This window comes from Thermobia domestica, chromosome 5, assembly GCF_964235325.1.
Source record: "Thermobia domestica chromosome 5, izTheDome1.hap1.1, whole genome shotgun sequence".
NCBI lineage: Eukaryota > Metazoa > Arthropoda > Insecta > Zygentoma > Lepismatidae > Thermobia > Thermobia domestica.
Window position 1 is genome coordinate 293687593 of NC_137458.1, and position 15289 is coordinate 293702881.

The window sequence follows — 15289 nt, forward strand, 5'->3', positions numbered from 1 at the left end:
TGTGCTCGTAGAGTCGTTCTTGATTATTCTCATAACATTGCGCCGAAAAAGCCAGAGGTAGGAGAATTCCTCCAATCAGAACGAAAACTTTAGCCGCGGAAATTACAAAGCGAATGGAAATTTGGTAAATCCAGATATAACCGGATCTGAAAGTGACTATGGACTACTGAGAGGGGGTGAGGGAAAAGGTTAGGTACCTGACTAAATTCTACATTGGTCTGAAATTAAGAAAATTTATATCCAATGACAGAACTATGTTTCGGTATGACGTCAGAATGGTAAACCTGGAAACTTTTCAACTTATATATCAGAAAATGGGATTTACACTTAATCAAAATATAAATAAATATATTATACAGTGGGAAATATGGTTATTAATGAAACCTTTCGATTCATTATATTTAATTCGAAGTAAAGGGAGTAAATAAATTGTGTAGCTAACCGAAATTGAATAAAAAAAAAATTACTAGGTACAGGGTGCGTAAAAAAAAATTGCCATTACTTTCAACTGTAATGGTACATTACAAATATGCCATTCATCTACAAGGACTGACAGCATTTGACCTTTGACTTCACGACTTTTTCGAAGAAGTAATTCTCCTGGAAGTTAGAACTAAACACACAGTTCTGATTGGTTGGCGTTATCTGTTTCTCGCCACGTAGCATATATATAGCAGAAAGCAAAAGCTAGATGCTGTCATTCCTCGTAGCCGAGTGTGCTAGTAATGGAAACTCGACTCAAGGAAAGTTTTTTTTTTATTTTCTTAAATTTTCATAACACTGTCATTAAAATAAGATGAAAATGTTAGGAAACATACCTGAGCGAGCGGTAGCGAATGAAAGGGGGTAGAAGCCCCTTAGGGCTCGTTTTATTCCACATTGACCCCTACCATAATACGTCACACTCGACATTAGGCTAGAGTAGCGCGCGAAAAATAATTCTGGAAGTATACTTTCCCGAAAGAGTCGTTTGAATTCTGCTATATGTATGCCATGTGGTGAGAAACGGATAACTCCAACCAGTCAGAATTCTGTATTTAGCTCCTATGGCTAGGGTCAAGCGTGATTAAAATATATGCAACTGTTATATATATTACAACATACAAAATTGCAAATTTTACTTCGTGTCGACCGTTACAAAATGTTCCTCTGGTAAAACTACCTTCATTAAATGACTTAGAGGCAATTCTGTACCAGTATCCACTAAAATTGCGAAGGATAACACTTTGCAAAAATTTTGAAAATCAACAACTGATATGCCTAATATCACAAACTCAAGTGCTGATTTTGCGTAGCATTGTCTAGACCAATATGGAATGAAGCCCAGAATTCAATTTAACATTGATTTTGTTGTGTCTACTGGTTCAAATTTCGATTATCTATTCTGTGAAGCAAAATGCTTTATTGTACAATTAATGCAAATTCTACTGTATGGCCGTTATGGTTTCTTATTCGCTTTATGTAGCTCCATGATGATGTATGAGGCCACTAATTGAGCGTAAGTACCTGCAACGAGAGGTTTATATTTGGCTGTTTACTGTCTGAAAGCAGTAAGCAAACTGGAAAATTCTTTGACAGTGGCGGGTGACAATAAAACGGTTGAAGAAGGAAATTATTGCATTACGAGGAATAAAATCGCTAACGATGGAGGAAGAGCTAGTGTCTTCGGACAGAATTACGTCCGCTTTATCTGAATTGGACAAGTAAGTGATAATGACATCGTTCTTTTCATACTTTTATACCCGTTGATATCTTCGGAAAAGAATTTGTAAGATTCCTGTCACGTAAAAATGAATTTGAATATTTCGTGAATTTTTTTTTTCAAAGACAATAGCTACGTGAACGGTAGTAGTTTTCGCCAACCAGTAAGGCGGTACGGTTCAATTGATTATTATTATTATTATTTTAACTTTGGAAATGGATTTTTATTCCCTCATCGACAACCACAATATAATAGATCATTGATATAGGACAAGAAATTAATATCAACTACTGTTTGCTACTTTGTAACAAACACTCGGTGTAGATTTAGTTTAAGCCTATATAAATTAGATAGGTTCCACTTCAAGTGAAAGGTAAATATGTACAACTTAACTTATATTTATGGTTTATCAGTCCACCACTGTAACAATTTCAGCTCATTAAAAACACGGTCGGAATGTTCGATTCATTTATCCAATTATAATTTTTAATTCAGCCGTCGGCTAAAATGCCGCAGATGGCGGCCCCGGATGAAACATAACTGTTTTCAAGGTTGTTTCGTTCTACCTCCCTTTGGTATGAATTAGGGGCGAGATAGACTAGACGGATATAGTATACAACAGTTCGTTATCATTTCCCGAGGACTCACGAAGTTCAGTCTTTTACGGATTATTCATTGAGGATCTAGGAACTTGAAAATGGGGTAACAAAGCGACTTTCATTTACTTATCGACTGATACGAAAATTAAAAAGAACGAACATGTATTCACCTTGCATGTATGGTATGGTACAAACGTGATGGTATTTCATGGAGAAGTTGTAATAGCACACATAAGAAACGGAGATCACGGTGTACTCATACTGCATATTCCAGTGTGAGTACATGATCTGGGTTTCTTGTGTTCTGTTACCACTTGTACATGACATACCACCATTTCTGTACGTGGTGCAAGAGTAAGAACTATCCTCGAGTACGGACGCCATCTGCGGCATTTTAGCCGACGGCTGAATTAAAAATTATAATTGGATTAATGAATCGAACATTCCAACCGTGTTTTTAATGAGCTGAAATTGTTACAGTGGTGGACTGATAAACCATAAATATAAGTTAAGTTGTACATATTTACCTTTCACTTGAAGTGGAAGTTCTTACTCTTGCACCACGTACAGAAATGGTGGTATGTCATGTACAAGTGGTAACAGAACACACAAGAAACCCAGATCATGTACTCACACTGGAATATGCAGTATGAGTACACCGTGATCTGCGTTTCTTATGTGTGCTATTACAACTTCTCCATGAAATACCATCACGTTTGTACGTAATGACTGAACTTCGTGAGTCCTCGGGAAATGATAAGGAACTGTTGTATACTATTACCAATAGATTAAAACAATGCAGTCGATTAAATATAATGTCTTTCCAAAGGGTGAGGTTAAATTTACATTGAAGCTGCACCACTCGAGCGTGACGTAATGTCACGTGGTGTTTAGTCAACGCAGTATACGGATCCATAGTATAAGAAGAAATAGTAGTAGGAACGGGTTAGAAACCCCGCAGGGCTCGTTTTGTTCCACCTTGACCCCAATGATAATACAGCAGCATACATTTTCTTAGTTAATAACACAGTGGGTTTGAAACGCTGTCAGAGTATGCTCTACTGCCATCTCACCTCATATCGCATCAATCTGCGAACACAAACAGTACACAATTCAACTTATTAATCACCCTACAGTAATGACCTTTCTAACACTTTTTAATCTCATTATCACATTTAGTCTGATTCTGTTAATTTCTTCTTAAATTTCGTATTTCGGGGCCGCCATTTGCGGCAGTTAGCCATCTCCTAAAGAAATCGTAGACTTGTTCCGAAGAACTTAAACTACGAAGGGATATAGAACGCGGGGACAGAAAACGTAGCCTGCGGGACTCTAAACCACCTTCACTCACTGACGCTCACTCGGCAAAACTGTCTGAATTAAATGTTATCAACCTAACCTAACCGAATGTGAATAGGATATCGGGAAAAAAGTCGAGTAAAAACCTGCCCCCCCCCCCCAAGCTAAACAGTATGGTAGCCGTTTCTAATCCTAGATACTCATTACATTACTCTGTTTTTATTTTTATTTTATTTTCAAACTCTAATATAATACTTTTAACAATCATATTTTGTAAGAGGGTTTCATTCCTTGATGGAAGTTTAATTTAGGAAGACAGTGATTCCATTTCAAATCATCCAGGGTGGTCCACACGACTGTCTCAGATTTAGTTTATTTTTTAAAATAAGAAACTACATACAAAATTATTACTTTTGTATTTTTGCTGAAAAAATAAAATTTCTTCGATATACAGCCTTCCAAAATGGCTGCCTTCCTCTCGGATTGATCGAAAAACTGAAAAACATGTCAAATTAAAAGTTCTGTTGTAGAGAAACGAGTGTACTTAGTAACATAATCGCACTAGCAGGAAGAGTATAAAGTTGTATGTTTCGGTGGAGTGCCAAAATTCGTCTATTGGTCCAATAGGAATCGCGCAATTCACTCGCAATGTTGCCAATTTTGGTGAAATTTTTGCTAACTTCAAACATTTTTTTTCTGTCCTCACGAGCAATATCAACCATCTGGTTGTAGCATCGAAATCTACTCCATAAGGTCCCTTGATAATATAAAGGACTTACGTTTCTGATTATTACATCCCACGTTATAGTATGATGAAAAGCTGAAATTTTCAGTAAGACGCCATGTTTGGACGCCATTTTCTCAAAAACCCCACCTTTTAAAAATCTTTTTTTTTTTTTTTTTTTTTTTTTTTTTTTTTTTTTTTTTTTTTTTACAACTATTGGAGAAGTACCTAAGTATTTAATATTTGTTAACCGTTCATGCGGCTACAGCCCCTAATATTCGCAATTAATTCTTGAAATTTCGATTTTTGTACTTGAAATGTAAATATTTCCTAAGAGCATTTGTGTCATATACACAAGGCGAATTGAAAGGGAATATGAAAATTTTGAGATATGAATCCTGACATCAAATCCAGTAGAAAAGTTCCTACAAACATGATTCGAATTCCGCTTACAGTTTTCGAGTTACAGGGTTTCCAACTCGGGACAAAATCGGCTCGCGACTAAGTTAGACATCTAAGGGACCCAGGAAAATATAAATTCGACACTGATAATGGCCATTTTCGATCATTTTTATATATCCCTTTCATCCCCTCCCCCAAGTAGCAGGGCTGATTTTGGATTTAAACCGGATCGGAAATGTCACTGTTCATCTGAATGATCCCGAAAACTATGAATTAGACACTAATATTGGTCATTTTCGATCATTATTATATATACACTTCCCCCTCCCTTTCCTCCGTGCTGCGGCATAAGGCATCAGAATTGTCACTGTTAATCTCTGCTGCCCCTAAAACTATGGATTCGACACTAATATTAGTCATTTTCGATCATTTTTAAAATTTTTATCCCCCTCCCCTTCGTTGTACCCTCCCCCTCCCCAACTATCAAGGCTGAACTTGGATTGAAACAACATCAGAAGTATCACTGTTTCTCTCATTGACCCCGAAAACTATGGATTCAACACTGATACCGATCATTTTTAAACTCTCCCTTACGTTGCATCGTCAAAGTAAATAGCCTAAAGTAATCCTTGCCCCTGAACTCATGTACGTTGAAATTTTGATTGAGATCGCTCGGGTGGTTCAAGAATGATGAAGTCACAAAAGCAGTCATTTTTATTTATTTATTTATTTATTTATTTTTTTACATATATCTCCCTCTTCCCCCTCCCAAAGGTTGACTTGTCAAAGTGAAACGATAAAAAACACCCAAGGCCCGACCCTCATATATGTTGAAAATTTAATCGAGATTGGTTGGATGGTTCAAAAGTTACTAGGTTTTGTTAGTTTTTATTTATACATCCCCCTCCCCTAGGATATACCGTTAAAGTGAAATTACAAAAATGTTTCCAGATCCGAACCTCATGTATCTTGAAAATTTGATTGAGATCGGGGGGCCGCGGTGGCTCAGTGGTAGAGCGTTCACCTCTGGTGCTAGGGGTCCCGGGTTCGATCCCAGCCTCCGCCAAGTGAACTTTGTGGTGAACAAACACCGTATGCGTGGGTTTTCTCGGGGTTCTCCCGTTTCCTCCCACTTTCTTCATTCCACCATTTCATTCTTCACTACACCAGATATATAGATTAGTAGGATGAATGGCATGTTGAAATTGCAACATTAAAATTATAATGTGCAAATGGACAAAACTAAGTTAGATATTTATTGCATGTGATATTTTACTATGCACTTACCAGCTGGAGCTGCAGCCCGGAGTGACTCTTAACCTTTTTTTTACAACTCGCCTCACGATTTTTTGAGGTATGTTTCCTTTCATTTCCTTGTTCTTCATAGGCTGTGTTCGTTTAGTGGTAAAGCGTTCACCTCTGGTACGATCCCAGCTCGTGCCAAGTGAGCTTTGTGGTGGACAAACACCGTATTCGTGGAATTTCACGTGGTTCTCCCGTTTTCTATCCTTTCTTCATTCCACCATTTCATACATTTCTCTCCTCATCGTCTCCTTTAGCGTAGCCGGGATAACCATTGGAGGTAAAACTGAAAGATTTCATTTCATTTTATTTTTTCCATGTACTTCAGATCTTCCATTATGTTATTTAACCATCTGTCTCAAGGCGTGCATCTCGTCCTGGTTCATCTTCCATATAAAATTATTTTCGGTATTTCATTGTCCTCCAATCTTTCCACGTACCCCAACCATCTGAGTCGCTTCATTTTGATGTATTTTACTGTGTTTTCCGTTTTATCATTTCATCTAATTCGTTGTTGTGCCTTTATTTTCCTTTCGAACTTCCTTTACTTCTTTTATTTTATGTAATAATGGGAAGAAATAAAATCATTCGACTTAAATCACTTTGATTTAAACCAAACAACCATGCTTGCTCGTAATATTCTTTTGGTGGTGAAAAGTTCTATTTGTATAATAATTATGCTGCTTTGCCTCTTTTTTTGGTCCTCCAATCTTTGCCTCTTTGTATGAGTTGAGTGTTTGTTAGGTTATGTATATATATATATATATCAGGGTTCCTACTAACTAACTAACTAACTCTATGGCCTATGGAACCCGGAGGTTCAGTGCCGCGTTCACAAAAGCTCTCCACTGACTTCTATCCTTAGCTAATTGGATCCAGTTTCTACTTTGTATTCCTATCTCTGCGAGATCCATCTTAATATTATCCTCCCATCTGCGCCTAGGTCTTCCTAATGGTCGTTTTCCAATGGGTCTACCAGTCAAGACTTTGAAAGCGTTTCTACTTTCTTCCATTCTAGCTACATGACCTGCCCACCTAAGCCTCCTAGACTTGACGACCCTAACAATGTTGGGTAAACCGTATAAACTATGTAGTTCCTCGTTATGAAGCTTTCGCCATTCCCCATTCTCGTTCCTCTTGGGTCCGAATATTCGTCTGAGGATTTTGTTCTCAAATACTTTCAGTCTATGTTCTTCCCTCAGAGTAAGCAGGGTTCCTACTGGTCAGGGAAATAAGTGAAACCAGGGAAAATGGTGCAGGTCAGAGTAATTCAGGAGAAAAGACTGGAAATCAGGGTAAGTCAGGGAAATTTTATAAAATATATTTTTCCTAACATCATAATTTCATGTTAGCCAACCATTAATATTCACAGTATGGAACATTGCTCTGATTTTTATTGGTGGTAAGTGGAATGTACGTATAAGCACTTGATTATTTGTCTCTATGGAATAAATGTTCTCATTTATAAATATTCACCGTTGTTAATTTCTATTTATGTGTTAGCGTCATCCGACACCTGTCATGAAAGTCAGGAAATTTCCTGCCAAAGGTCATGGAGAAGCCAGGGAAATAATTTCTCCAGATCAATAGGAACCCTATATATATATATATATATATATATTAGTACGCAAGTAATGATTAGTAACTATTATGAAAATGCATTTATTATAGTCCGTAATACTTTTTGGTTCAAAATACTTCGTTTTCTGTAAACAGGTTACTTTTCAGTGGAACCGATGATGGCCAAGATAGAAAAGTTACAGTATTTTAAAATTTTGTAGAAAGTATAAGATGCTTACACGTTCAGTCTTTTGTAAAGCGTTAAAAACGATAAATCGGGCTTAACATTCATTTTTCCTTCTGTTTTCTCATTTAAATGGTTAGGTTTTTTTTCTGTACCAGCAGACTTCGTTTTTTCGTTTTATATATTTGTTTAGTGAGTTTGCAGTTCTTGTGTATTTAAGTTTCATAATCCTTTCTTTTCAGTGTATTTCGACGACTGCGTAAGGTCACAGAGCCTAGGCCTAGTGGAACGACCACTAGGAATGGTACTAGTGCCGGCAGAAGGCCTGGAACTCGAAGCAGGACCCGTGCAGCCGCCGCCTCGTCATCTACTCGAGGCTCTGGTCACCCCAAAAGGAGGAGAGGTTCTTCGTCTCGTGGTGCCTCTACCAGTAGTACTCCTCGCAGATCTCGTAGGACAACTGCAGCCAATAGGGAAGAACCGGTTGTTGCTTCTGTGAATCAGTCGGACTCCATTATTGACCTTACTTGTGATTTGGACGATGAAGTGGTGGTTATAAACAGTCCAATCGCAGCTGAACCGGTGATGAACGTTGCTCCTGTGATGTTGGTCGAGCGTTCAGTACTGTTGGATGAGTTGAGTGATAGCAGTGACAACGAAATGCCCTCCACTAGCCGTGCGTATGGTCAAAATCGAGAACTTGAGAACATTCGCTCGCCACGGCGAAGTGTTGAGGATGATGTGATATTTGTGTCGTCTACACCAGGTAGTGCATCATCCGAAGATGAACGAGCTTCTGGTCAGGGACAGTGTGCAATCTGTTTAGATTCCCTTAAGACAATTTCTAAACAGAAAAAACTCATGGCAACTATTTGTGGTCACGTGTTTTGTGAGCCATGTATAACGAAATGTGTAAGCAAAGCGAGTCAATGTCCAATTTGTCGCAAGAAAGTGACTCGAAAACAAATTCATCCTTTGTTTCTGTCGTTGTAAAACATCAAATCGTTTGTCACTAAAATGTCGGTCAGATAGACCGCCAAGGGAGAAAAAACCGCTTCAGCGACATCTAAACTAAGTGGATTCGATAAAATTTAATGTATTAGTATGTATTATCGGGTCATGTAATATTAATGATTTTTAGCGTTGAAACTGCTTTATTTTGCAATTTCACAAAATTTATTTTATTAGAAACTGGCAAACCAGTAATTTCATTCGTAGTTACATTCTTATAAGTTTGTGATATATCTGTATGTAGTGCTCTTAAAAGTTATGTTAATATATTCATTATAATAAAAATTAATAATACATTTATATTTTATTAAAAAAAGACAAAGTTTACGGTTTGACTTACTGGAAATAAGTAATAGTATAACAGCGTGATTGATGATATATGCAATGTTACATATTGTTGCACCTCATGAAATATCCTGCACCAGCTGTGTAACAGTGGTAAAATTCATCATAATGCAAAGTCAGATAAACATATACTGATCTGATACGGAATTTAAAATATTTATTTTTAGTTCATTTGATGTAGGACATAAGAAATTTACAAAAATATAACAAATTTGTGTTAAGAAACAAAAGCAAAAGATGTACCATTGTCACAATGTATGAAATATCCAAAATTCTAGGATTTTAACTTTTTTGCTTTTTCACTTTAATTTAGATTGCATAGGAAGCATTTAGTAAGTTCGTATCGTAATCCGGACCATGGCGATAATAATGAACATGGTCTGGCATAATCTTTCTTCAATACATGTAATCTATCTTTTCTTTGATGTAGTTTCACTTCTAAAGTATTTTGCTTCTTAAGATTTTCTTGTTCTAGTTTTTCCGTAGTCAGATACAACTTAATTCCATGACTTAAAGACGGAAATTATAATTGGAAGTAGATCTGGCAACTAACTGTGATGTTTTAGGAAATTTAAAATCTTTTATTATGAAATGGTGAGGTTCTCTGTATTAAAGGAGAACCATGGTACAATATATCTCTTCAAGACATCTTTTGTTTGTTACATTTAGAAGAGTGCGAGTTAAAAATGGATCATAATATATCAAATATATTGTTCTATTTACTAGAAAATTCAACTTCATGCCCCATGTTAATTATACAGTTTAATACATTATTGCTTTACTGTTGATATGTTTGTATGTTTGTTATATATTATCTTAAAACTGATCAGCAAAAGTTCTGCTGCTACTAGGAAAAACTAGTGTGCTCCTTGGGTGCTATGTTTTCAAACGTTTCTGATAAATTGGTTAGATTATTTTTAGAAATTATAGTGATAAGAGAAGTCCTGTTTTTGCAGTTTGTTCTATAAATTGTATTTCTTAAATATATTGTCTTTTAAGTAGCAATCACTAATCTGGTGACAAAATTATTCATACCAAGATTAGTAAATCAGTGTTTATGTACGTGGGTCGTTCAATATGTTTCCCCTGAGCTGTAAAACAAAATATTTTTAAGATACATTTGTAGACTACACGTACATGTGTAGGTGGATGGATCCTCCTTCACCTCCCCCCATAATCCCCTTTGAGATTCAGGCACTTGTCTCACCGTTGCACCAATTTGTCCAAATCCTTTGGAGAAGCCTCTGACTATTTAGCACTCCTCTTACATTCCGCTTTACTTCTTCAGGGAAACGCAATTCGACATAAGTGACCTGGTCTCCTCTTCTTGACGATAACGCCCACCCGCACTCAGCACGCAAACAACACACAGAATTGAAGAATTAGGGTGTGGGAACAAGTACCCCACTCTCCATACAACCTTAAGTTAGCCCCGAGTTACTTCTTTTTCCGGTGTTAAAATCTGTATTGCAAGCTGAAACTTTCACAAGGTAAAGCGGAATGTGAGAAGAGTACTAAATAGCTAGAGCTTTTTTTTTTTTTTCAAAGGGTTTGAACAAATCGGTGCAACGGTGAGACAAATGCTTGAATCTCAATAGGGATTACATGGAGAGGTGAGGAAGGACCCAGCTAGACATATATGTGTAGTTTACAAATATATCCTTAAAATAATTTTGTGATATACAGCTTAACGACCCACGTAAATTTAGGATGATTGTATTCTTTAGTTGCTTTATGTTCTACGATTTTGCAGCTTATATTTTTTTGCGTTTAATGTCTCAGATAGCCATTAGCTGTTAGTGTACCTTCCTAGATTGGGAAATAACGAGATGAGGCGGTGTCGTGCTTCGGCTATCACAAATGAGGTGCATTTGAAATTCATATATATTCGTATGTCGTTAAGTATATTTCTTTGGTAGAAAGTATGGGCCGCGAAGTCAGATTTTAATGTATGTAACAACATATTAAAACTATTTCTATACTCATACTTTTCCCACAACTACTTACAAATTCTCCTAAATTCAGAGGAGAAAAAATATGAATTTTAGAATTATGGTAGAACTCGGATCATTTTGTAGAAGGTTCCCTTTGGTTATTATCTTCAAGTATTCTAAGAAACATTATTTCGTAGTAGCTTTTCGGTTACCTCAAAGCAAAGCTTATAATAATAAACTTCTATGGATGATATTTCTAGTTGATATAAACAACTTTCACTTTACATTTAGTTATATAAGTGATTCATTTATTGATAGTTTGTTCCATGTATTTTTGTGGAAGTGTTATACTTAATTAACAATGCCAGCTCGATTGTCACTGCTCATATACGCAAATTTAGTGATGTACTTAACTGATAATGACAAATAGGTGTGCGCAACTCCCCATACTGTACTCCATTTTCTCTGTACATATTGTCCAGTTTAACAGTTGAGGGCCCAGTGCTGATATCAACTGATTACTTTTGCAAATTTGGATTGCTTAATAATTGAATATCCAGGGTTTCGCGCACACATATTACTCCTGTAAAGTTTTGTTGCTGGCTTGAATATCGACTTTCACGCAGACAGTACCTTTGCAAAGTTTGGTTGCTTAATTGGGTATCTAGGATTTCGCTCACATATATTACTTTTATAAAGTTTGGTTGCTTAATTGAATACCTAGGATTCCATGCACACGTATTACTTTTACAAAGTTTGGTTGCTTAGTTGAATATCTAGAGATTCGCAGACATTACCTTTGCAAAGTTTGATTGCTTAATTGAGTAAGTTTCGCGCATACATTACCTTTGGAAAGTTTGGTTACTTAATTGAATATCTAGGGTTTTGCGCTCACATTACTTTTACAAAGTTGGTTGCTTAATTGAATATCTAGGGTTCCATGCACACGTATTTTACAAAGTTTGGTTGCTTAGTTCAATATCTAGAGATTCGCAGACCTTACCTTTGCAGAGTTTGGTTGTTTAATTGAATATCTAGGGTTTCGCGCACACCACATATTACTTTTACAAAGTTTGGTCGCTTAATTGAATTTCTAGGGACTGTTTCATGTAACCAACTCGTTGCGTAATGAAAATATCAGCACCGAGACACATATGAGTATCTTTTATTTGCAAATACACGTGTCCAATGTATTTTATCATGGTTCTAAAAATATTCAAAGAAGGGATCATGTCTATTTGAATACTTGAATGGAAGTGATTGCAAGAACAAAAATTTTAATTGAGGACATTTGCATTTTAACGACAAATAAAATTTTGGCATCCATCTTTCGGGAACTGCCTGTCTGTTGTCAAGATTTCTTCTTTTAAGTCTTTTGAGAAAAATTATCACCTAAAGCTTGGCGATTTTCAAATACGACTGAAATCTTACGAAGCTTATATATATAATGCTGTAAGATTAGTGTCTTTTTTTCTGTCATTAAAAAACTTTGTTTCCAGAGCAGGTAATTTTGGTGCTAAATAATAATAATAACCTAGCTTTGATCATGGATGGTATTATGCCAAATAGATTTTTCTGCTTACAAAGCTTGGGTATATAAATACTCTTATACATATAGAACATGAAATTCAATTTTATTCAAGTGAAGAAAATAGAAAAACGAATCGTTATATTGACGCATTGTTTTGTTGATGTCAAATTGATACAAAGGAATATTAGAAATTTAAACTTTATATTTTAAATGTATGCGCTCCATTCAATGGTAATAAAACGTTTTCAAGCAAAAAGTATTATATCTTCCTTTCTTTCCGCAGAATATTCACTATTGTACGTCAGTAAAGTTACCTCGAATTATTTTGTATTTTTTAGTAATTCTGTATTCACTTCATGTTTTTCAGAAGACAAACATTCTGTCACACTTGTACTTAGACAATTGCGTTAAGATGTGTAAGATTATTCTTTGAACTGTGCAACATTTTGAAAGAAGAAAAAAAAATGGAGAATGGTGAACAGTTCGGAACAGTGATAAACCTAATTTCCTAACAGTGAGGAAATTTGCTACGAAGTATAGAGAAGTGCTAAACTAACTTCCCAGAGCTAGGTTCCATGACGGACTGTGCCTAATTAATGGCGCAATACAATCATCAGCTACGCACTGAAAATATTCGAGATAGGAAGATCTCGGCTTTTAAACTGTTGATATTTCTTTACGCAGTGCTCGAAGTGGAAGATGTAAAGAAGTATATCATGCATACTCTCCCTCTTCTATTTAAAGCATTTCCTTTACGTCACTTATGGAGAAAACCTAATGCAAAGGCTTTGATCGGGAGTAGAGAAGTTTTGCTCTATTCGATAATATTTACATACTTCCTGACATAATTTGCATCAAAGTAATTTGTGTTTTAAGCTGAACAAAGTTGAATAAAATAGCTTTCATATATTGTCACATGACATGGGCTGATTGCAAAGCCTAGCTACCGAAATATACGTTCTTCAATCACGCTAATACTAGCCTATATTAGTGTAAAAACTACGGATGCCAGACGAAACAAACGCTGTACGTCGCTACTAAGATAACCGTAATGGGGTTAGTCATACTGTCAGCTGAAAACAGTTCTATTTGAGTTCGAGCGGCAACGCTGGATTCTAGTTACAAAGAAGGATTTATGTAGGGACAAGTGAACCCTTAGATCTTGGCCTTCGGGGGAAAAAGTTGATTATGTTCTGTCGCGTACTATATAATTTCTACAAGTTTATTTATTTTCCTTTCAAAACTAACCTACGGCAAAAACACTACAACTGATCATTAGTGCATGTGAAAATTCAGCTTTTACGAGTGTTTTTCTCTATGTGAACTTTGCATTCAAATGGTGTGAACGAAGATGTAAAATTGACATGGTCGTAATATTTATCAACAGCAATGTTTTTCAATTCTGTCTGCTGTTTCCCGTATGCATTCGCTGTACACTAGAATAGCAAAAATTTCTGCTCAACCAGGCAGTTTAGTACATGTATCTTGTAACTCAACATATTAATTTCTAATGGATATGAAGACTAGGGAACTATAGCAAATTATATACCACATATTGTAAATTTACTGAAGAATTGTACAAGATTTGACAAAGTGCCAGCACTGATGCTGGTACTCAGTAACTAATGTCAGAAAATCGTTTACCATATGAGATTAATAATGCTTGATGATATTGCAGGCCATGTGCAGAATTGGTAAAGAGATCTGTGCCCTTCTAAACATTGATAATCGAAGATACCCTGGTGCTCATTTTTATGGTTCTAACACAACAAAGAGCGAAAATTAAGTTTTGCTGCAAGTTAGGAAAATCAGTAACACTTTGATGATCATAACTTCACAGTATCTGAGAAGTCCCTAAGCATTTTTAGAAAGGAGCACTTGAATTAAAAATGAAGTGTTTATAATAGCAAAGAAGTTAATGAAATCACAGCAGTCCGACATGACCACCCTCCGTATCCAAGTCGAGTTGCTATCTCTCCGCGGCGCACTTGAGCACACACAGCAACATTGCTGGGGTAACTCTACTTCATCTGCGTCAACGCATTCCAGAATCGGTTACTTAATTTGAATTCAAGTATTCCTTTCCAGAAATGAGTAGGGACTTCTCGGGCATGGATATACCGTGAGAATGCTTTCTCATGTTCATGTGTTTGAGTAGTGGGCCTGATTTCGTGATGGGTGTGAAGATGTTTCTGATTACCCTAGCTAGGGGTAGACGTCCGTCAGCCAGTTATTCAGAGGATAATGTGAAGCATGTTCGCGACCTGCTGTAGTCAGACCGTCTCAGAACTTCGCATGACGCCGGATATGCTGTACATCAACTGCAATACGAGCCGACAGATTCTGAAAGGTCTAGAGAGAAAGAAAGATTTCTGCAACGTTTGTGGCTAACTCTTTGAACAGTAAAAAGGCTCGGAGAGTCGAATGCTGTACAGAGTTGATTAAGTCCGTGAAATCTCACCCTTCATTGGTTGATCACGTCGTCAGAGGCGACGAAGCTTGTGCTATCAATAGGATTAATCACGAAAAAGCATAGCATAGTGTGTATGTGGGAGGTAAAAAATTCACCTCCATAAATCAAGGATCAAGACGATGCTAATCATATTTTTGATAGCCCCAAGACAACATTCATAAAGGAATGGGTTCATTAGGGTGCAACAGTCCCTTCCATCACGACATTCTTGATTGATTGCTTA

The 15289-nt window shown here is 36.5% G+C and overlaps 1 protein-coding gene across 1 annotated transcript; it reads left to right on the forward strand.

The window, feature by feature from the left end:
• The first annotated feature begins 1517 nt into the window (after positions 1 to 1517).
• Positions 1518 to 12852, forward strand: LOC145686702 (uncharacterized). Its single transcript, XM_081760256.1, has 2 exons — positions 1518 to 1703; positions 8015 to 12852. The coding sequence occupies exons 1-2, from the start codon at positions 1645 to 1647 to the stop codon at positions 8763 to 8765; spliced, it is 810 nt and encodes a 269-aa protein (XP_081616382.1). The 5' UTR covers positions 1518 to 1644; the 3' UTR covers positions 8766 to 12852.
• Positions 12853 to 15289: the final 2437 nt, after the last annotated feature.

Coding starts and splice junctions, on each gene's coding strand:
- LOC145686702 (XM_081760256.1), top strand. CDS start 1,645: ATGGAGGAAGAGCTAGTGTCTTCGGACAGAATTACGTCCGCTTTATCT. Junction 1,704..8,014: donor GCTTTATCTGAATTGGACAA/GTAAGTGATAAT, acceptor CTTTCTTTTCAG/TGTATTTCGACGACTGCGTA.